Source organism: Poecilia mexicana, unplaced genomic scaffold, assembly GCF_051168715.1.
Source record: "Poecilia mexicana isolate PSO_F unplaced genomic scaffold, ASM5116871v1 scaffold_22, whole genome shotgun sequence".
NCBI classification, from domain to species: domain Eukaryota; kingdom Metazoa; phylum Chordata; class Actinopteri; order Cyprinodontiformes; family Poeciliidae; genus Poecilia; species Poecilia mexicana.
This window is the reverse complement of record NW_028263391.1, coordinates 5,369,436-5,393,053: the sequence shown is the minus strand read 5'-3', so window position 1 is coordinate 5,393,053 and position 23,618 is coordinate 5,369,436. Positions and strand designations below refer to the sequence as shown.

The following is a 23,618-nucleotide window of genomic DNA, read 5'->3' as shown; positions in this document are numbered from 1 at the left end:
TCAAATCCAAATCTTGACAGATGTGAGTGGCTAAAAGTTTCAACAAATACGTAAAAAACAGTTTCAAATAAATAAATAAATACATAAAAGTTACATACTGCAGCTTTAGTGAAATAAAACCCCCTGAAAAGAATAAAAGTTCCTGCAATCCCCACATTTGTGTTTCCTGTTTCTTCTCTGACTGAGACTCAGTGATGCCGTCGTGTTTTTCGACTCCTCCCCTGTCGTCACGTCCAGAACCTGATCCTGCTGCTAAACAGACTGGACCTGCAACAAGAGCTGCTAAACCCAGAGGATCACATTGCGGCTGCTTCAACATGATCTTCATGGTCTTCATGTTTATTTTTTCATATTTACATGTAATTAACGGTAAGACGAAAAACAAATTCTCCAGACAAGATAAAACAAAGATGAAAATGTCTCCTTTTTGAAACATTTTTCTGCTTCTCTACAGGAGTTTCTGACTCCAAACATGTCGGCCAAACTCCTCCTTCCATCATTAAGAAAACTGGGGAATCTGTGGACAAAGAGATCAGATGTTCCCACAGCATCCCGAACCACGAAGTGATTCTGTGGTACAAACAAGACGAGAACAGAACCCTGCAGCTCCTGGGATATCTGAATTTCAACTCTGTCACTGTTGAACGAGATGTGAAGAAAACAATCAGCTTTGAAGGAGACGGGCGCACGCACTCCGACCTCACTGTGTCTGATCTGACAGCAGACGACAGCGCCGTGTATTTCTGTGCTGCCAGATACGCACAGTGCTGCAGCTTTACTGAAAGTCAATGCAAAAAAACCCATCAGTCACCAACAGAACACCTGCAGCCTGATTCTCTCACCAGTTTCCTCCTGTGGTCAGACTGGGATACGACAAACTGCTTTGGGAGGTTAATCAGATGCAAATAAGTGCAATTTTTTTTTGGTCCCCATTTAAAAAAAAGATGCAGAAAACACTTCAATTAAATTCATGCTTAAGTGGAAAAGGTTCTTCTTGTCCAGTGTGAAGCTGTGGGTCAGTTTCCCTGAGAACAACATGAGAGTCCACAACTCAGTGAGGGGCTTTGAAACGCCAGAAAGATTTGAAGTAAGAATAGAAAATGAGTCAAATTCAATTCAGTTCATTTATGTAGGGCCAATTCAAAACAATGTTTTTCCAGAGGCACCAACCAGTTTGTCCACATCTGTAGTTTTAAGTATCAATAAAAAAAAAAAATGCAACCTCTCTGTATGAATACACAGTTTGAAAATGTAGCTGTAATTATGAACTTTCATTTTAATAAAGTTCTGAATCAAGAAGATATTCAGTTCACATGGACACCAAACTCCAAACTTTCATACATTATTTTGTCACCTTCCTAAAATAATGGGATAAGTTTTTTTTTTGGCAAAAGAAAAAAAAAACACCTTTTTATCGTTAGAAATATGAATTAGGCAAAATAAATGAATAAATAAATAAATAAAAATCTAAATTTTAACATATCACTTGTTACTCAGTTAACACTACAAAAAAAAAGTAAAACACACACATTAAACCCAGAAATTAATAAATGATACTGAGTGTCTCGCTGAGGGAAAACCTTTCATAAAATTTGAAACATTTTCTGTGGTAAATATTTTTTCTGAATCCTTTAATATTAATATTTCGGCAAACTCTTAGGTATCTGCAGGAAATGCAGGAATGGGGCGGATCTCCTTTCCATCCTCTAGATGAGTTTTGGACTGAAGGTCTGAACCTCCTCCTTCCTGCAGGTTTTATATCTCTGCTGCTCAGACTGATGGACTTTATGAAAGATGAATAAACTCTTCAGAAAACAACTTATCCTGCAATTTCTGGCATCTTTCCTGTGGATTTCAGGTGACGTTCAATTTAAAAGGCTTTTATGACGGTCATATCTTTATTTATGTGCAGCATTTACCTCATCATGCACACAGGTTTTGCTGGTGGGAGTGATGTCACCCAGCCCGCCGTTTTATGGAAGAATAAAAGTGAAGACGCGACAATCGACTGCAGCCACAAAAAGGGCGAGTTGTACTTCCAGATGTACTGGTTCAGGCAGCTGCCGGGGAAAACGATGGAGCTCGTCGTCTTCACCACGACGGGCAGCAGCAAGCACGACTTTGGGAGCTTCAGCCAGGAGAAATTTTCAGCCACCAAAGCGAAGGCTGAGAGCGGAGCGCTGACGGTGAAGAGCCTGGAGCCGGCAGATGAAGGCCTGTACTTCTGCGCCGTGAGTTCAGCACAGCGGTGCAGACGGCAGGAAGGCTGAACAAAAACCCACACAGCCAACAGCAGCTTACTGTGTTTGGACAGCAGGGGGAGACAAAGCACTGTGTGCTCGGTCTACTCCGGACACACATACAAAAACAAAATAAAAAATAAAAATGAAGACAGCCTTTAAAACCACAATGATGTAATATTTTTGGGCTTATTAACTGAGATATCCTCAATCCTGTTTTCTGCACATTTTAATTTGAATATTCTGTTTTAAATTACAGTAAAGTATTATTTTTCTTGCATTGTAATTTTGCCCTCACTCTACAGCCGCGGCGTCAAACTCGTTTTCATTTTGTCCCATTTCAAAAATCTGACCGTTCTTAAAGGCCAGTTTTGATAAATCCCATTAAACTGTTAAAATATCAATAAATAGCTGTTTTTTCCCAACATTCAATAACTGTTTCTTAAAATGAAATAATATTGATCATGTTTTCATACTGATCAGTCCTTCCAGGATCTTGAAATTGTTTTTGCATTTAAGAAAACTTAAAAATACAAAAACAATTACAGATTTTTTTCAAAACATTTGTGAGGAATTTTTTTTTACCATATTTGCGCTAATGTTCGATGTTCAAAGTGATTTTTTATTAGTCGCCATAAAGGTCACGGACATCATCAGCCTTACTGATGATGTCACATCACATCATCAGTAAGGCTGATGATGTCACCTCTATGGCCATAGAGGCCATAGAGGTGACATCATCAAGTAAGGTTGAGGCAGCAGTCACTTATATCCAGTGTTTTTGGTCAATTTTGAGAAAAATTTGCAATGAAATAAAGAAATTTTTTTTTATTTTTTGTGAATTTTGTGGATTTGTGAAAAACTGGAGGAACTTATTAATGTAGTTTAAAGTAAAGGGCCTCAGAAAATACTCAGATCCAGCTTTGGCCCCCGGCCTCGAGTTTCACACATGTGCTAGAGCACAGTTTCTTATTATACTATTGTGTCAATATGCATAATTTCACTGATCTTTAGCTTACTTTTGCAACGCCTGAAATTACCCACAATTCAATTCAATTCAATTCAATTCAATTCAATTCAATTCAATTCAATTCAATTCAATTCAATTCAAATGCTTTATACTGCCATTTTATTCATAGTTAACAACTAATTTCCCCCTCTCTCCTTCCCCCCTTTGGATAAGATTTAAAAGAAAAATCTGACAAAATACTAAATAAGTTCATGAAGAGAACTTCGATTTGATCTCATGAAGAATTATTAAATCTTTCCTGTTTTTGATAAGTAAAACTGTTCTTCTAATGAAGGAATTTATATAAAAATCCAAATAAATACGGCCAAGTTGTGCTTTCAGAGATAAGAGCATGACCATGTGGTAGCTAACTGATAGTGGAGAAATAATATTTCATCTTTCTACCTAAAGTGATGAAAAAAGGAAATTTATAAGCAGGTTCAAATTGTTAGAAAGTCCAGCAGAATCCAACTAACATCCATAACGTGCTGGTGAAGCAGCCTCACGTAACTGTCCACATACAGTGTTATTTCCTGCAGTGCTACACATGAAACATTTTCCCTCTCTGTATCTTTTAGTTGCGGCCAGTAGGTGGCAGCACATGTTCAGTCGGATCGCAACACTGAACCAGTTCTAAGAGGTTTTGGTGACGTCAGGTGTATAATTTACGAGAAGGAGGAGGATAATCTGACGCTTCCTTCAAACAAAGAAACAAAAATCAGTAAACTTTCTGATGCAGTAAGGAGAGTGTGAATTATATCAGTGGCATTGTTATTTAGCATAAAATACTCTAATTTAACTGTCATTGGAGAGCAAGAAAATGCTCATCTTTTTTTCGCTTTGCTTAAGTTTAAACAATCTCCTGGTTTCAGGTAAAATCTTTAAGATTTAAGATTTCAGTTTACTATAAAATGTTTCCATTGCATCCGTTTCATAAATTTGATTTGTTTTCCCACAGGTTCATCTCCAAATGACAAAGTCCAGCAGCTTCCAGCCAACATCTTTAAATTTCCTTCTGACAGTGAAGCTGAAATTCAATGTTCTCATACTGATGATAACTTCAACCAAATCCTCTGGTACAAGCAGTCAGATGGAGACCTGAAGCTCCTGGGGTACATGTATGCAGGGAGTGAAACTCTAGAAAAAGATGTGAAGGTGAACATTGGTGGAGGAGCAAACAAAGAAGAAAAGTGCACATTAAAAATCAAAGATCTCAACCTGAACAGCAGTGCAGTTTACTTCTGTGCTGCAAAATACCACAGTGCTGCATATCTCTGCTCCCTAATACAAAAACCTCCTTGTTTCAGCTGTTTGTTTTTTTTTTTTTACATCAGTTGAATCCCCTTGCAGCTGCATTCTCACATTTAATCACAGACTGAAACAGGAGGTCCTGACACCAGAGCAATGGCCTAAGCCTTCCTACACTGCAAAAACACAAAATATTGCCAAATATTTTTGGTCTATTTTCTGGTGGAAACATCCCAGTTCACTAAACTAACTTCCAAATATTTTTTCAACAAGATATAGCAGCTTGTTTTTAGTCAATAATTCCTTAATATTGATGAAAACGTACAAGATCCACTGGCAGATTATTTCACACATAAATTTTTCCCATAAGTGAAATATATCTGCCAGTGGAACTAGTAATTTTTCACCAATATTGAGGAATGATTGACTTAAAAAAAGCTCTTAAGTCTTACTGAAATGTTATAAAGTCAGTTATTTGCACTCGAAACTAAAAACGATTGATGTGGTTTTGTGTTGTGGTGAACAATCTTTTATAAACAGCCGAAAGTTCAATTATTTCCATGAACATTGGAAATGGCCACAATTGATGCTTCTCTCATATAAACGTTTATTATTGTGGTTAGAAGATATAAGAGGGTGTTTCAATAATCTAGTAACCACTGAAAGAAAACTCAAACTTTTCACATAATAGTGATATATGAAAGTCAAATTTCACTCTACGCAGATGATATTGTGATTTTTTTTCTCAACTCTTCAAAAACCTAATGCCACTTTGTAGAAGCCACATGTTTTGGTCATTGCCAGGATGTGACAGCAACCAAACACTCAGGAGTCAAAGATGGAAGTGAGACTGAAGCTGTGAAACATTCATGGCCTGATGTCAGTGTGTGTATTCCTGAGCTGTCAGCAAACACACTAATGTGAGACGCAACAGCAAAATACAATTTTATATCAACTGTAAGGAGGGTGTAAATGAAATAGTTCTTGCTTATATTTCCAGTAGATGGCGCTGGAAGTCTAAAGATTTTTCTGCTTGAACTGAGATGTAAATTTCCTGGGAAAACCTGAAACACACAGTGTGTTACAAAACCATGAATCACTGATACAAAACATTCAATATTACTGAAGATATGATTAGAGAGAAACAAAGAATGGCTTTCTGTTCACGTATTAGTGATATTATTATAGGCATACAGCTTGAATATATTACACTGAACGTACAACTGAGCAACTAGCTATTCAACAACAGAAAACCCACTTTTCTTCATTCATAGGTCAAATTTTGTCATCATCATCTTACAAGTACGGTTTCATTAAGCTCCGCCCACATCTTGTTTTAATGCCATCTGTCATTCATCAGGTTTCACTCTTCACTCAGTTATCTAAGCTAAAGATTAGCTGAATATTTTCATAACAGGATCAGACAAATCTTATTTATGCTGTTAAATCTTTATCTTTCTTAAACCCCTCAGAGTAACTCTGTTTAAGAGGCAGTTAACATGATTTATTTACTGTTTTGTTTGTGTGTCACAGGTAGAAAAATTGTGAATTTCTATACCTTCATTTTAGACATTCTTTCTTTCTTTCTTCCTTTCTTTCTTTCTGTCTTTCTCTGTATTATTTATCTAAACGTTTCCACCATGTGTCCAGGTGTTGCTCTGGGTCTTGAGGTCCGCCAGTCCGACTCCGACCTCATCAGAAATCCCGGAAACGACGTTCAGGTTTTCTGCAGCCACGACAAAACCGACTTCAGAATGATGCTGTGGTATCAAAGACGACCTGGAAAAACCTCCTTGAATCTCATTGGATATCTGTACTACCAAGCTGCCACAATGGAGGTTTTATTCAACAAGAGTTTCAGCATCCAAGGAGATCTGGGAGGAAGTGGTGCAAAGAACGGCTCTCTGCTCATTAAGAAAGTGGAACGAGAACACAGCGCAGTTTACTACTGTGCTGCTAGCAAAGCACAGTGACAGAAATCTCTTCTGGTCTTTACAAAAACTCACTCAGATGTTTTTTTTTTCTCCCACCGAAACGCTGTGGTTTTCCAAAAGCTGCCAATGCAGCTGCATTCATCAGCTCTTATCTTTGTTTTCTCTCCTTCTCTGTTATTGATTCACATTTATTTTGTGGCATCGGACCCTCAGTCAGAACTTTATATGAACCGGTTCAGTGAGGCGGAAAACTTAAGAGGAGGAGGATCAACTTTGACCCCACCTTCAACAAGGACGCAACTAAATCATTATACTTGAACTTAGGAAACTCTCACTCTACACATATCTAAATTTAACCAAAAGAAGAAAACATGCTGATCTATTTAATGAGCCTCAGTTTAATCACTTTCCCAATTTCAGGTAATTTCAACTTTTTAAACATAGTTTCCAGCTTTTTCTTTCTGCTTTCCAAATCTGTCATGATATTTTCTGATTTCACAGTTGTTAATGAAGCTTTTTCGTGAACTTTTCCCGACAGGTTCTTCTCAAAGTGACAATGTCCATCAGCGTCCAGCAGACATTTATGCGTCTCCTCCAGACAAGGAAGTCAAAATTTATTGCACACATGAGCAAAACTTCGACAGAATCCTCTGGTACAAGCAATCAGGGAGAGACCTGCAATTCCTGGGATACTTACTTGGAGGCAGTGGAACTCCAGAAAAAGACGTGAATGTGGCGATTGATGGAGGAGCAAATAAAGGAGAAATCTGCACACTGACTATTAAGAATCTCAACCTGAACAGCAGTGCCGTTTACTTCTGTGCTGCTAGATACCACAGTGCTGCAGATCTCTGCTCCTCAATACAAGAACCTCCTCGTTTCATAGTTGTGTGTTTCTGCGTGTTTTTTTTTTTTTTTTTTTTTTTTTACTTCAGTTGCATTCACTTGCAGCTACATTCTCATCAACATTTAATCAAGCACTGAAATCGGTTCTTACTGCAAAGGAATGGCTTCAACTTTACTATCTTTTGCAAGTTAAAACATTAACATTCAAAATGGCCACCGTGCGACACATCTGTTATATACAGTCGAGATAGTCCTGTTATTGTGGCTGGAAGATACAATAGACAACACAATATGATTTTAAAAAGTAATCCAGTCAGCTGTTCATCCGATAAAAACTAAAAATGGCCACATATATAAATAATTTAAAGCAGTATTTCACTCTATCCAGACGATATTGTGTTTTTCCTGAATTCTGTAAAAACCTAACGCCACTTTCTAAATAATTCAACACATAATTACATTAAACTCTAGGTTTTCTTGTCACAGGTCATGGCCAGGATTTGACTCAGTAACCTGAGATCTGATGGGGTTCTATAAAGCAGACTGCAGAGACAAAGTACAGCAACACCAGAGATAAAATTAAAACTAAAAACACTGATGCAGACAGCAACCGACAGACCATTATTGTGTTGTGAGTAGCAAGAAGGGATTCCTCAAATCAAACACTTGGTCAAAGAAAACATTGAGGCCTGAAATATTAATGTAAAGAGTTCAGAGGTTGGTGACAGTGGTGTGAATTTCTGTTCTGTTAGCAAACACAGTGATGTGAGGAAATGTAAGAGCTAAAAAAGAGTTAATTTTACTTCAAGTGTTGGGAGGATGTAAAGAAAAAAAAAACATTCCGTTTTCACTTTCCAATAGATGGCGCTGGTGATCTATAGAGACATCTCGGCTTAAACTGCCTCCTAATCGCCTGGAGACCATTTGTGTTAGAGAAGCAAAGAAGATTTTGAAACTATTCATCTAATAATCACATTTATTAGCTGTCAGTCATAACTTTCCATTGAACCAGTTCTGTGAGGTGTTGGTGACATTTATTTATTTATTTCTTTTACAATTCTATAATAATTTATAATTACTTATTATTACAAAGCGATTATTGTTCATTGCTTTTCATGCAAGGTGCTAGATTGGTGACTCTCAAAGTTTGGGTCAAAACACAACAAATATTTGAATTGCAGGTATTATAGAATGATTTCACATAACATACTACCAGATAAATATTAAGTTTAGATAAATAAAATATTCTATTGGTTGTTGAGAACCCCTGAGGTGTCGTCATTTCCTGTTTTTCACTGACTTGTCGACAATGTTCGAATCCGACTGTCTTTAAAATCACCTAAGTGACTCCGCCCTCTGAGTGTATGTTTAAGCAGTGACGCTTTCTTCTTCACTGGTTTTGAACAAACAGGAGGAGAAATGAGAGGCTTCTTCAGACGATCCAATCTGATCATCTTCAAAATAATTTTTATGATCTGCATATTTTTCTTCTTTCTTTTGCCAGGAAGTAATGGTAAGAGGAGAAATACAGACAGACGAGACACAAAGATGGGAATTTTGTAATTTTAAGATCATTTCTGCTTCTCTACAGGAGCCTCTGACTCCAAAGACGTCGACCAAACTCCTCATTCCATAATTAAGAAAATTGGTGAATCTGTGGACAAAGAGATCAGATGTTCACACAGCATACCGAGCTATCAAGTCATTCTGTGGTACAAACAAGACAAGCATAAAGCTCTGAAGCTCCTGGGATTTCTGAATCTGGAATTTCCTACTATTGAACAAGATGTGAAAGGGAAAATCAGCTTTGAAGGAGATGGGCGCAAACAATCCATCCTCACTGTTTCTAATCTCACAGTAGACGACAGTGCTGTGTATTTCTGTGCTGCCAGTCAACACAGTGCAGCAGAATCCCATGAAGTCAATACAAAAACTCTGCAGAAAGAGAGAGAACACCTGCAGTCAGCCTCCATGTCAGACTCACATCGGCACTGACGGGGTTGGATCAACGTTGACCAATCAGAACTCAAGCTGTGAACGTGGTTATATGAGTCACAGTTTAGATTTCTTTCATTCAGCATCTAGAAATAAAATCTGTTTTGCTGACATCATCAGGCTGAACTTGCTTCAATTTCAATAAAAGAGTTTATATTTCAAACTGCGATTGTAAAATGTTGATTTGAATTTTTTTCTTCAACATGAAAAACATGCATACAGTAAGTACACACATTCCTTAGGATGTTTTTCTTTCCTCATCCTACCATTATTTATTGACTACACGAGATCAATTTAATGAGCTTCATCTATGACCACTATTTTTTTTTCTTTGGATAAAACTTAAAAAAAAAAATTCATGAAGAGAATTTTGATTTGATCTCATGAAGAATTATTAAATCTTTCCTGTTTTTGATAAGTAAAACTGTTCTTGTAATGAAGGAATTTATATAAAAATCCAAATAAATACGGCCAAGTTGTGTTTTCAGAGATAAGAGCATGACCATGTGGTAGCTAACTGATAGTGGAGAAATAAAATTTCATCTTCCTACCTAAAGTGACAACAAAAGGAAATTTATAAGCAGGTTCAAATTGTTAGAAAGTCCAGCAGAATCCAACTAACATCCATAACGTGCTGGTGAAGCAGCCTGACGTAACTGTCCAAATACAGTGTTATTGCCTGCAGTGCTAATAACACTGTATTAGCACTGTGTTATTAGTGCTAATACAGCTGTTTTCCCACAGGTTCATCTTAGACATGAAAGATTTTCCTTCTCTGTATTTTTTAGTTGCGGCCAGTAGGTGGCAGCACATGTTCAGTCGGATCAACACTGAACCAGTTCTAAGAGGTTTTGGTGACGTCAGGTGTATAACTTGCGAGAAGGAGGAGGATAATCTGACGCTTCCTTCAAACAAAGAAACAAAAATCAGTAAACTTTCTGATGCAGTAAGGAGAGTGTGAATTATATCAGTGGCATTGTTATTTAGCATAAAATACTGTAATTTAACTGTCATTGGAGAGCAAGAAAATGCTCATCTTTTTTTCGCTTTGCTTAAGTTTAAACAATCTCCTGGTTTCAGGTAAAATCTTTAAGATTTAAGATTTCAGTTTACTATAAAATGTTTCCATTGCATCCGTTTCATAAATTTGATTTGTTTTCCCACAGGTTCATCTCCAAATGACAAAGTCCAGCAGCTTCCAGCCGACATAGTGAAATCTCCTTCTGACAGTGAAGCTGAAATTCAATGTTCTCATACTGACAATAGCTTCAACCAAATCCTCTGGTACAAGCAGTCAGATGGAGACCTGAAACTCCTGGGATACATGTACTTAGGGACTGGCACTGTAGAGAAAGATGTGAAGGTGAACATTGATGGAGGAGCAAACAAAGAAGAAAAGTGCACATTAAAAATCAAAGATCTCAACCTGAACAGCAGTGCAGTTTACTTCTGTGCTGCAAAATACCACAGTGCTGCATATCTCTGCTCCCTAATACAAAAACCTCCTCGTTTCAGGTGGGTTTTTTTTGTTTTTTTTTTACTTCAGTTGAATCCCCTTGCAGCTGCATTTTCACATTTAATCACAGATTGAAACGGGAGGTTTTTACACGAGAGTAACGGCTTAGGCCCTTCAACACTGCAAAAACACAAAATATTACCAAGTTTTTTTTTTGATCTATTACAAAGTCAAATATTTGCTCTGGAAACTAGACGAAAAACACTTGGTGTGGTTTTTTGTTTTAGTGGTGCACAATCTTTTATAAACAGGTTTTTCTCAAAGTGACAATGTCCATCAGCGTCCAGCGGACATTTATGCGTCTCCTCCAGACAAGGAAGTCAAAATTTATTGGTCACATGAGCAAAACTTCGACAGAATCCTCTGGTACAAGCAATCAGGGAGAGACCTGCAATTCCTGGGATACCTGTTCGGAGGCATTGGGAATCCAGAAAAAGACGTGAATGTGGCGATTGATGGAGGAGCAAATAAAGGAGAAATCTGCACACTGACTATTAAGAATCTCAACCTGAACAGCAGTGCCGTTTACTTCTGTGCTGCTAGATACCACAGTGCTGCAGATCTCTGCTCCTCAATACAAGAACCTCCTCATTTCATAGTTGTGTGTTTCTGCGTGTTTTTTTTTTTTTTTTTTTTTTTTTACTTCAGTTGCATTCACTTGCAGCTACATTCTCATCAACATTTAATCAAGCACTGAAATCGGTTCTTACTGTAAAGGAATGGCTTCAACTTTACTATCTTTTGCAAGTTAAAACATTAACATTCAAAATGGCCACCGTGCGACACATCTGTTATATACAGTCGAGATAGTCCTGTTATTGTGGCTGGAAGATACAATAGACAACACAATATGATTTTAAAAAGTAATCCAGTCGGCTGTTCATCCGACAAAAACTAAAAATGGCCACATATATAAATAATTTAAAGCAGTATTTCACTCTATCCAGACGATATTGTGTTTTTCCTGAATTCTGTAAAAACCTATCGCCACTTTCTAAATAATTCAACACATAATTACATTAAACTCTAGGTTTTCTTGTCACAGGTCATGGCCAGGATTTGACTCAGTAACCTGAGATCTGATGGGGTTCTGTAAAGCAGACTGCAGAGACAAAGTACAGCAACACCAGAGATAAAGTTAAAACTAAAAACACTGATGCAGACAGCAACCGACAGACCATTATTGTGTTGTGAGTAGCAAGAAGGGATTCCTCAAATCAAACACTTGGTCAAAGAAAACATTGAGGCCTGAAATATTAATGTAAAGAGTTCAGAGGTTGGTGACAGTGGTGTGAATTTCTGTTCTGTTAGCAAACACAGTGATGTGAGGAAATGTAAGAGCTAAAAAAGAGTTAATTTTACTTCAAGTGTTGGGAGGATGTAAAGAAAAAAAAAACATTCCGTTTTCACTTTCCAATAGATGGCGCTGGTGATCTATAGAGACATCTCAGCTTAAACTGCCTCCTAATCGCCTGGAGACCATTTGTGTTAGAGAAGCAAAGAAGATTTTGAAACTATTCATCTAATAATCACATTTATTAGCTGTCAGTCATAACCTTCCATTGAACCAGTTCTGTGAGGTGTTGGTGATATATTTATTTATTTATTTACAATTCTATAATAATTTATAATAATAATTATTATTATTATTATAAAGCAATTATTGTTCATTGCTTTTCATGCAAGGTGCTAGATTGGTGACTCTCAAAGTTTGGGTCAAAACACAACAAATATTTGAATTGCAGATATTATAGAATGATTTCACATAACATATTACCAGATAAATATTAAGTTTAGATAAATAAAATATTCTATTGGTTGTTGAGAACCCCTGAGGTGTCGTCATTTCCTGTTTTTCACTGACTTGTCGACAATGTTCGAATCCGACTGTCTTTAAAATCACCTAAGTGACTCCGCCCTCTGAGTGTATGTTTAAGCAGTGACGCTTTCTTCTTCACTGGTTTTGAACAAACAGGAGGAGAAATGAGAGGCTTCTTCAGACGATCCAATCTGATCATCTTCAAAATAATTTTTATGATCTGCATATTTTTCTTCTTTCTTTTGCCAGGAAGTAATGGTAAGAGGAGAAATACAGACAGACGAGACACAAAGATGAGAATTTTGTAATTTTAAGATCATTTCTGCTTCTCTACAGGAGCCTCTGACTCCAAAGACGTCGACCAAACTCCTCATTCCATAATTAAGAAAATTGGTGAATCTGTGGACAAAGAGATCAGATGTTCACACAGCATACCGAGCTATCAAGTCATTCTGTGGTACAAACAAGACAAGCATAAAGCTCTGAAGCTCCTGGGATTTCTGAATCTGGAATTTCCTACTATTGAACAAGATGTGAAAGGGAAAATCAGCTTTGAAGGAGATGGGCGCAAACAATCCATCCTCACTGTTTCTAATCTCACAGTAGACGACAGTGCTGTGTATTTCTGTGCTGCCAGTCAACACAGTGCAGCAGAATCCCATGAAGTCAATACAAAAACTCTGCAGAAAGAGAGAGAACACCTGCAGTCAGCCTCCATGTCAGACTCACATCGGCGCTGACGGGGTTGGATCAACGTTGACCAATCAGAACTCAAGCTGTGAACGTGGTTATATGAGTCACAGTTTAGATTTCTTTCATTCAGCATCTAGAAATAAAATCTGTTTTGCTGACATCATCAGGCTGAACTTGCTTCAATTTCAATAAAAGAGTTTGTATTTCAAACTGCGATTGTAAAATGTTGATTTAAATTTTTTTCTTCAACATGAAAAACATGCATACAGTAAGTACACGCATTCCTGAGGATGTTTTTCTTTCCTCATCCTACCATTATTTATTGACTACACGAGATCAATTTAATGAGCTTCATCTATGACCACTATTTTTTTCCTTTGGATAAAACTTAAAAAAAAAAAAGAGTTCATGAAAAGAACTTCGATTTGATCTCATGAAGAATTATTAAATCTTTCCTGTTTTTGATGAGTAAAACTGTTCTTGTAATGAAGGAATTCATATAAAAATCCAAATAAATACGGCCAAGTTGTGTTTTCAGAGATAAGAGCATGACCATGTGGTAGCTAACTGATAGTGGAGAAGTAATATTTCATCTTTCTACCTAACGTGACAACAAAAGGAAATTTATAAGCAGGTTCAAATTGTTATAAAGTCCAGCAGAATCAAACTAACATCCATAACGTGCTGGTGAAACAGCCTGACGTAACTGTCCACATACAGTGTTATTTCCTGCAGTGCTACACATGAAACATTTTCCTTCTCTGTATTTTTTAGTTGCGGCCAGTAGGTGGCAGCACATGTTCAGTCGGATCGCAACACTGAACCAGTTCTTAGAGGTTTTGGTGACGTCAGGTGTATAATTTACGAGAAGGAGGAGGATAATCTGACGCTTCCTTCAAACAAAGAAACAAAAATCAGTAAACTTTCTGATGCAGTAAGGAGAGTGTGAATTATATCAGTGGGATTGTTATTTAGCATAAAATACTGTAATTTAACTGTCATTGGAGAGCAAGAAAATGCTCATCTTTTTTTCGCTTTGCTTAAGTTTAAGCAATCTCCTGGTTTCAGGTAAAATCTTTAAGATTTAAGATTTCAGTTTACTATACAATGTTTCCGTTGCATCCGTTTCATAAGTTTTATTTGTTTTCCCACAGGTTCATCTCCAAATGACAAAGTACAGCAGCTTCCAGCCAACATCTTTAAATTTCCTTCTGACAATGAAGCTGAAATTCAATGTTCTCATACTGATGATAGCTTCAACCAAATCCTCTGGTACAAGCAGTCAGATGGAGACCTGAAGCTCCTGGGATACATGTACTTCGGGACTGACACGGTAGAGAAAGATGTGAAGGTGAACATTGGTGGAGGAGCAAACAAAGAAGAAAAGTGTACATTAAAAATCAAAGATCTCAACCTGAACAGCAGTGCAGTTTACTTCTGTGCTGCAAGATACCACAGTGCTGCATATCTCTGCTCCCTAATACAAAAACCTCCTTGTTTCAGCTGTTTGTTTTTTTTTTTTTTTACATCAGTTGAATCCCCTTGCAGCTGCATTTTCACATTTAATCACAGACTGAAACAGGAGGTTCTGACACCAGAGCAATGGCCTAAGCCTTCCTACACTGCAAAAACACAAAATATTGCCAAATATTTTTGGTCTATTTTCTGGTGGAAACATCCCAGTTCATTAAACTAACTTCCAAATATTTTTTCCAGCAAGATATAGCAGCTTGTTTTTAGTCAATAATTCCTTAATATTGATGAAATCATACAAGTTCCACTGGCAGATTATTTCACTCATAAGTAATTTTTCATCAATATTAAGAAATGACTGACTTAAAAAAGTTCCTAAGTCTTGTTGAAAAGTTAGAAAAGTGAATTATTTGCTCCGGAAACCAAAAACACTTGATGTGGTTTTGTGTTGTTGTGGTGAACAATCAGCTGAAAGTTCAATTATTTCCATGAACATTGGAAATGGCCACTGTTGATGCTTCTCTTATAGAAACTTCTGTTGTTGTGGTCAGAAGATATAAGAGGGTGTTTCAATAATCCAGTAACCACTGAAAGAAAACTCAAACTTTTCACATAATATGAAAGTCAAATTTCACTCTACGCAGATGATATTGTGATATTTGAACTCTTCAAAAACCTAATGCCACTTTGTAGAAGCCACATGTTTTGGTCATTGCCAGGATGTGACAGCAACCAAACACTCAGGAGTCAAAGATGGAAGTGAGACTGAAGCTGTGAAACATTCATGGCCTGATGTCAGTGGTGTGTATTCCTGAGCTGTCAGCAAACACACTAATGTGAGACGCAACAGCAAAATACAGTTTTATATCAACTGTAAGGAAAGTGTAAATGAAATAGTTCTTGCTTATATTTCCACTGGATGGCGCTGGAAGTCTAAAGATTTTTCTGATTTAAATTTCCTGGAGACCAAGATCTGAAACACAATGGGTGTACAAAAGGGCATGGCTGTGTGTGCTACAAAACATTCAATATTACTGAAGAAACAAAGAATGGCTTTCTGCCCATCATAGGCATAAAGCTTGAATATACTACAATGTACAACTGGGCAACTAGCTATTCGGCAATAGCAAACCCACTTTTCTTCATTAGAAGCTCAAATTTTGTCGTCATCATTTTATAAGTAGAGTTTCATTAAGCTCCGCCCACATCTTGTTTTAATGCCATCTGAGATTCATCAGGTTTGACTTCACTCTTCACTCAGTTATCTTAGCTAAAGATTAGCTCAATATTTTCATAACAGGATCAGACAAATCTTATTTATGCTGTTAAATCTTTATCTTTCTTAAACCCCTCAGAGTAACTCTGTTTAAGAGGCAGTTAACATGATTTATTTACTGTTTTGTTTGTTTGTCACAGGTAAAAAAAATTGTGAATTTCTATACCTTCATTTTAGACATTCTTTCTTTCTTTCTTTCTTTTTTCCTTTCTTTCTTTCTTTCTTTCTTTCTTTCTTTCTTTCTTTCTTTCTTTCTTTCTTTCTTTCTTTCTTTCTTTCTTTCTTTCTTTCTTTTTTTCTCTGTATTATTTATCTAAACGTTTCCACCATGTGTCCAGGTGTTGCTCTGGGTCTTGAGGTCCGTCAGTCCGACTCCGACCTCATCAGAAATCCCGGAGACGACGTTCAGGTTTTCTGCAGCCACGACAAAACCGACTTCAGAATGATGCTGTGGTATCAAAGACAACCTGGAAAAACCTCCTTGAATCTCATTGGATATCTGAACTACCAAGCTGCCACAATGGAGGTTTTATTCAACAAGAGTTTCAGCATCCAAGGAGATCTGGGAGGAAGTGGTGCAAAGAACGGCTCTCTGCTCATTAAGAAAGTGGAACGAGAACACAGCGCAGTTTACTACTGTGCTGCTAGCAAAGCACAGTGACAGAAATCTCTTCTGGTCTTTACAAAAACTCACTCAGATGTGTTTTTTTTCTCCCACCGAAACGCTGTGGTTTTCCAAAAGCTGCCAATGCAGCTGCATTCATCAGCTCTTATCTTTGTTTTCTCTCCTTCTCTGTTATTGATTCACATGTATTTTGTGGCATCGGACCCTCAGTCAGAACTTTATATGAACCGGTTCAGTGAGGCGGAAAACTTAAGAGGAGGAGGATCAACTTTGACCCCACCTTCAACAAGGACGCAACTAAATCATTATACTTGAACTTAGGAAACTCTCACTCTACACATATCTAAATTTAACCAAAAGAAGAAAACATGCTGATCTATTTAATGAGCCTCAGTTTAATCACTTTCCCAATTTCAGGTAATTTCAACTTTTTAAACATAGTTTCCAGCTTTTTCTTTCTGCTTTCCAAATCTGTCGTGATATTTTCTGATTTCACAGTTGTTAAAGAAGCTTTTTCGTGAACTTTTCCCGACAGGTTCTTCTCAAAGTGACAATGTCCATCAGCGTCCAGCGGACATTTATGCGTCTCCTCCAGACAAGGAAGTCAAAATTTATTGTTCACATGAGCAAAACTTCGACAGCATCTTCTGGTACAAGCAATCAGGGAGAGACCTGCAATTCCTGGGATACTTACTTGGAGGCAGTGGAACTCCAGAAAAAGACGTGAATGTGGCAATTGATGGAGGAGCAAATAAAGGAGAAATCTGCACACTAACTATTAAGAATCTCAACCTGAACAGCAGTGCCGTTTACTTCTGTGCTGCTAGATACCACAGTGCTGCAGATCTCTGCTCCTCAATACAAGAACCTCCTCATTTCACAGTTGTGTGTTTCTGCGTGTTTTTTTTTTTTTTTTTTACTTCAGTTGCATTCACTTGCAGCTACATTCTCATCAACATTTAATCAAGCACTGAAATCGGTTCTTACTGTAAAGGAATGGCTTCAACTTTACTATCTTTTGCAAGTTAAAACATTAACATTCAAAATGGCCACCGTGCGACACATCTGTTATATACAGTCGAGATAGTCCTGTTATTGTGGCTGGAAGATACAATAGACAACACAATATGATTTTAAAAAGTAATCCAGTCGGCTGTTCATCCGACAAAAACTAAAAATGGCCACATATATAAATAATTTAAAGCAGTATTTCCCCAGATAGCACAGAATGATTGAAACAACATTGAATCAATGTCAGCCAGAAACATTGAATCAACGTTGAACACTGACATTGAAACAACATTGAAAGTGGTCGGTGACTTGTATGTTGAATCAACGTTAGGGTTTCAACCATTACTGACATTATATCAATGTTGATTCAACCATCATCTGTATGTCAACTTGTATGCATATTTGTGTTGATAGTACATTGAATCAGTTATGAATCAATGTTGATTCTACATTATATCAATGTTGAGTCAACCATCATCTGAACGTGGATCTGCATGCATATTTGTGTTGATTCTACATTGAATCAATGTTGATTCAACACTAATTTGACTGTGGATCTGCATGCATATTTGTGTTGATTCTACATTGAATAAGTTAGGAATCAATGGTGATTCAACCATCATCTGAATGTGGATCTGCATGCATATTTGTGTTGATTCTACATTGAATCAATGTTGATTCAACACTCATTTGACTATGGATCTGCATGCATATTTGTGTTGATTCTACATTGAATCAATGTTGATTCAACACTAATTTGACTGTGGATCTGCATGCATATTTGTGTTGATTCTACATTGAATAAGTTAGGAATCAATGGTGATTCAACCATCATCTGAACGTGGATCTGCATGCATATCTGTGTTGATTCTACATTGAATCAGTTAGGAATCAACGTTCATTCAACCATCAGCTGAACGTGGATCTGCATGCAGATTTGTGTTAATTCTACATTGAATCAATGTTGATTCAACACTCATTTGACTGTGGATGTACATGCAGATTTGGGTTGTTTTTATATTGAATGAAAGCTAAGGATTTATGTACATTTTACATCTGATAGGTCTACATCATAACATGCCACTAAAAGTTTCTTCACTGGTGTTAAACACTGCATTATTGGCAGATGATGCGTAAACTGTGTACAAAAGTTTAAAAATGACAACATGGGTTTGATTTAACATTTTATTTAAGAAAAGAGAGACAGATCTTTAAACATATTTGATTCCTTTTTGACTGTCAAAACAACAGTATGTTGTACACAGAAGAACAGAGTCCATGAAGTTAAGCTTTGTACTGTATGAAGTAGGGAAACAGTACAAGTTGTGGTAACCCCAGTTTGACTCTGGTTAGCGTCACTTTGATTCCTTGTGATGTCTTCCTCTCATTCTGGCGCATAATGAAGCCACTTCTTGACAATTTTGCTGCAGTCCTCAAGAGTCAGCTTTCGGTCAAACTGCAGAGCAACAGCTGAAAAAAATAAAAGTGAGGAAGGTGCCAGTTAGAAATATGATAAACATTTGAAAAGTTCTGAAACACAATGAAATATTAAACAGTGTACTGGTTACAGGTCTGAGAACAAATACAAACCATATAGTTCCCCATGTACACTTACTGTTAAATTAATATCTTAATCTTTCATTAATATTTATCTTAATGTTTACATATACAACTGCATTTACCCATCAAGCTGCAGTATAGTGTAGGATTTATGATATTGATATTAAATCAATATTTAAAATAAAGGGCTGTTTATCAGAAAACCTAACAATAAAACTCAGGGAGGATCAGGTTTATTTAACACACCAGAGACAAATAAATCGAACAAAAGGTGATTTATAGTGTAGTTGGAAAAATTATAATTTATACAGAATAAACTTCCATCAAATAGCTGGTTCAATCTTCCATCAACTACAAATATTTCCAAGTTGATTAAATTCCTTAAAAAGTGTCTATATGCTAATAAAGATCCCACACAAGTAACAATAGTCCAGTTCAATTTAACCAGTTACCAATCCAAGGATCAACAGACTGAATCAGTCATTAGCAGGTTTAGTTCAGTGTTTCACCTGCCTTACATGTTAAGTGTTTCCCTTCTGCCTCACCTGGATTGAATCTGTGGATGATTAACAACCTTCTGCACTTCTTGATGGCTGCAGACGGTCATGTAATCATCCAACTCAGCTGTTCTGGTACAGAGGCTCATTTAAGCACGACCCTAAGCATATCATAATAAAAAGTTAAAAACAAGTGATTACTATCACAACAATTTAAAGCCCACCTGGACCAGCCAGCCTTACACTTCCTTGTCCACCACATGTTCTCCCAGACCAAACAATAGGCCCCACCCTATTTTAAAAACTCAAATCCCACAAAATCTCGCAGGATTTCATACTTAGGCCTGGAGTGGTGGGTAGGATGAAAATAATACAAAAGGAGACATGACCTCAATTATTAAAAATATCCGTTTTGCCCCAAAATAACCAGGATTACTATGGGCACAAAACAATGCCCTTATTTTTCAATAAACACATTTAAGATCAAAGTAATATTGAAAAACTTACCATAAAAGTGCTCAGCGGAGAATTCAATTCAGAAGCCGGTAGCAAACAAGCCAGCAGCAAAGTGGCTTTTTGGTTGGGACAAACCACAAGTGTAAAATTGGGGAGGTGGACTGTACAACTCCTAGTACAGACTTGTAGATGTTTTTGTGTCAACACATTATGCACAGTCAGTAATAATATTTACAGACAAGTAAGAAAATGTACAGAAAGGAATCACAACCCACTGTTCTCAACATGTAGTGCTTAATTTGAAACATGATTAACCCCCACCTAGTAATAAAATGTTCTGACCCAGAGCTCAAGGAGGGGGAGGGAAGAAGGGATGAGAGGGGGTAAAGAGGAGAAGGTTGGGAGGAGGTATTACATTCTAAATTAACCTCTGTAAAGGATAGTTGGTGAAGATTCATTTCTGTACATTTTCTTTCTTTTTCATAAAAAAGTCCTACTGACCATTTGTGTGTGATATATTGACACAAAAACATCTACAACTTACTACAAGGAGTGGAGCGGTCCACCCCCACCATTTACATGAGTGGGATGTCCCAAACACACAGCCACTTCGCTGTTGGCTTGTTGGCAAAAGATGTTAATTCAATGTTGAATTGCTATCATGTGCAATCTGGGCAGGCGCAGAGCTAAGGGGGGGTGGGGCTGGGGGTGCGGTTTCAGGTCGCTTAAATGTCTGATTATAGACTGAGAAAGTCTACTGCCTGTTGAGAAAGGTCTATTTAATGTTAAAGTTACTTTCCCTCAATGGAATATATACTAGTCAGTCCCAGTTACCGTTTCACTCATGGTTTAGCCGATGTGTTTCCTGGGTAAAGATCAAACAAAAAACGCAGACCAACCTCCCCCCCCCCCTCGCTCAACAGTTTCTGGTAGCGCAGGCGATAAACGGGGCCTGGTGATTCGTTAGGGGTCCGGTAATTAGCCCCGCCCCCTGGCCCAACGCTGACTTGTTCCGCTAGTGAATCTGGGTACAGAACGGAATCACAACTCAGTGGTCAACACATAGTGCTTAAGTTAAAACGTGATTAACCCTCACCTAAAAGGGGTTGTGCTGTGGTGGCGCAGGGGTTAAGCACAAACCACAATCAAGGCCTCAGTCCTCAACACAGCTGTCACAGGTTCAATTCCTGACCTTGGCAACCTTTGCTGCATTACCCCCCTTCTCTCATTACCCACTTTCCTGTCAATTAACTATCAAATAAAGGCCACTAGCCAAAACAATCTTTTAAAAAATAAAATGTGAAAAATGAAAAACCCTCACTTAAAATTAAAGTTGTTTCACCCAATTGAGGGGTAGATGGGCCCAGGTGGGGGGAAAGAGGTGTGTGTGTGTTTTTGACGGGTGGAGGGAAGGGGGTTGGGCGTTTGAATGGCAGGCGGTGGTGATGGGTGCAAAAAACACCTGAACACTTTGATTACTAGTTTTTCCCCAAACCTTATCCTCAAGGCAAACTGACCTGCATGCTTTCAGTTCAGCAAAACCTTGTTAATCAAATGTTAATTAAAATCATGTGTGCTGAATTAGGGAAATGACTAAAACTTGCAGGGCAGTGTGCCTGGTGCCAGTGCTGAAAAACACTGGATTCGATGTGGCATTTCAATCAATGAATGTTAATTGGCTAGAATTGAATGGTTGTTTGATGGTTGATCCAGCTTCTGTCATTGACCTGAACCATACATGCAGCCTTTGTGATCATAATTCAACATTAAATTAACATCGTGTGCTATCTGGGTAGTTCTTCCCCAAACCTTGACGTCAATCAAACTGACCTGCATTTTTTCAGTTCAGCAAAACCCCGTTAATCAGACGTCAATTAATATCATGTGTGTTGAATTAGGGAAATGCCTAAAACTTGTAGGGCCTGGAGGACCAGTGCTGAAACACACTGGATTCGACGTTGGCATTTCATTTATTTGATGTCAACCACAAAACAACATTGATTCAATGACACAATTTCAACATTAGTTAATTGGCTAGAATTGAATGGTTGTTTTATAGTTGATCCACCATCAGTTGTCGACCTCAACCAAACATGCAACCTTTGTGATGATAATTCAACATTGAATTAACATATTTTCCAACAAGCCAACAGCGAAGCAGCTGTGTGTTTGGGACATCCCACTCATGTAAACGGTGGGGGTGGACCCCTCCACTCCTTGTAGTAAGTTGTAGATGTTTTTGTGTCAATATATCACACACACACAGTCAGTGAGAATTGTTATGAACAAGTAAGAAAATGTACAGAAAGGAATCAGCACCCACTATCCTCTACAGTGGTTAATTTAAATGTGATAACCCCCGCTCAGTAATAAAATACTCTGACCCAGAGCGCTGATGAGGAGGAGAGGAGGGGAAGGGGTGCATCTGACATTGATTCAATATTGATCAGATGTTGATCAGACATCAGCATTTCAGTCATTAGATTTCAACCACAAAACAACATTGATTCAATGACACAGTTTCAACATTGGTTACTTGGCTAGAGGTGGATGGTTGTTTGATGGTTGATCCACCGTCATTTGTCGTCTTCAACCAAAAATCAACCATTAATCAGACTTCGGCATTTTAGTGATCAGATTTCAACCACAAAACAATGTTGATTCAATGTCACAGTTTCAACGGTTTGATTGGATGGTTGTTTGATGGTTGATCCACCGTCCTTTGTCGACTTCAACCAAAGATCAACGATTCTAACTATTTTTCAACGTTGATTTAACATCATGTGCTATCTGGGTCACTCTATCCAGATGATATTGTGTTTTTCCTGAATTCTGTAAAAACCTATCGCCACTTTCTAAATAATTCAACACATAATTACATTAAACTCTAGGTTTTCTTGTCACAGGTCATGGCCAGGATTTGACTCAGTAACCTGAGATCTGATGGGGTTCTGTAAAGCAGACTGCAGAGACAAAGTACAGCAACACCAGAGATAAAATTAAAACTAAAAACACTGATGCAGACAGCAACCGACAGACCATTATTGTGTTGTGAGTAGCAAGAAGGGATTCCTCAAATCAAACACTTGGTCAAAGAAAACATTGAGGCCTGAAATATTAGTGTAAAGAGTTCAGAGGTTGGTGACAGTGGCGTGAATTTCTGTTCTGTTAGCAAACACATTGATGTGAGGAAATGTAAGAGCTAAAAAAGAGTTAATTTTACTTCAAGTGTTGGGAGGATGTAAAGAAAAAAAAACATTCCGTTTTCACTTTCCAATAGATGGCGCTGGTGATCTATAGAGACATCTCGGCTTAAACTGCCTCCTAATCGCCTGGAGACCATTTGTGTTAGAGAAGCAAAGAACATTTTGAAACTATTCATCTAATAATCACATTTATTAGCTGTCAGTCATAACTTTC

At 37.6% G+C, this 23,618-nt stretch overlaps 3 long non-coding RNA genes and 2 gene segments (V, D, J or C); 4 read left to right on the top strand and 1 right to left on the bottom strand.

The window, feature by feature from the left end:
* The first annotated feature begins 3,977 nt into the window (after positions 1 to 3,977).
* On the top strand, positions 3,978 to 4,439 carry LOC148152775 (uncharacterized). Its single transcript, XR_015761991.1, has 2 exons — positions 3,978 to 4,121; positions 4,208 to 4,439. It is a non-coding gene; the product is annotated as an uncharacterized LOC148152775 (long non-coding RNA).
* Positions 4,440 to 6,137: 1,698 nt separating this feature from the next.
* On the top strand, positions 6,138 to 6,470 carry LOC148152774 (immunoglobulin kappa variable 1D-13-like). The segment is given in 1 exon segment: positions 6,138 to 6,470. A coding segment is annotated over 1 exon segment (333 nt).
* A 2,188-nt stretch (positions 6,471 to 8,658) lies between these two features.
* LOC148152773 (uncharacterized) lies at positions 8,659 to 9,385 on the top strand. The gene is made up of 2 exons (XR_015761990.1): positions 8,659 to 8,790; positions 8,869 to 9,385. It is a non-coding gene; the product is annotated as an uncharacterized LOC148152773 (long non-coding RNA).
* A 6,992-nt stretch (positions 9,386 to 16,377) lies between these two features.
* Positions 16,378 to 16,710, top strand: LOC106922453 (Ig kappa chain V-VI region NQ2-6.1-like). The segment is given in 1 exon segment: positions 16,378 to 16,710. A coding segment is annotated over 1 exon segment (333 nt).
* A 2,146-nt stretch (positions 16,711 to 18,856) lies between these two features.
* Positions 18,857 to 20,242, bottom strand: LOC148152772 (uncharacterized). The gene is made up of 2 exons (XR_015761988.1): positions 19,791 to 20,242; positions 18,857 to 19,155 (listed from the first exon to the last, which is right to left on the bottom strand). It is a non-coding gene; the product is annotated as an uncharacterized LOC148152772 (long non-coding RNA).
* Positions 20,243 to 23,618: the final 3,376 nt, after the last annotated feature.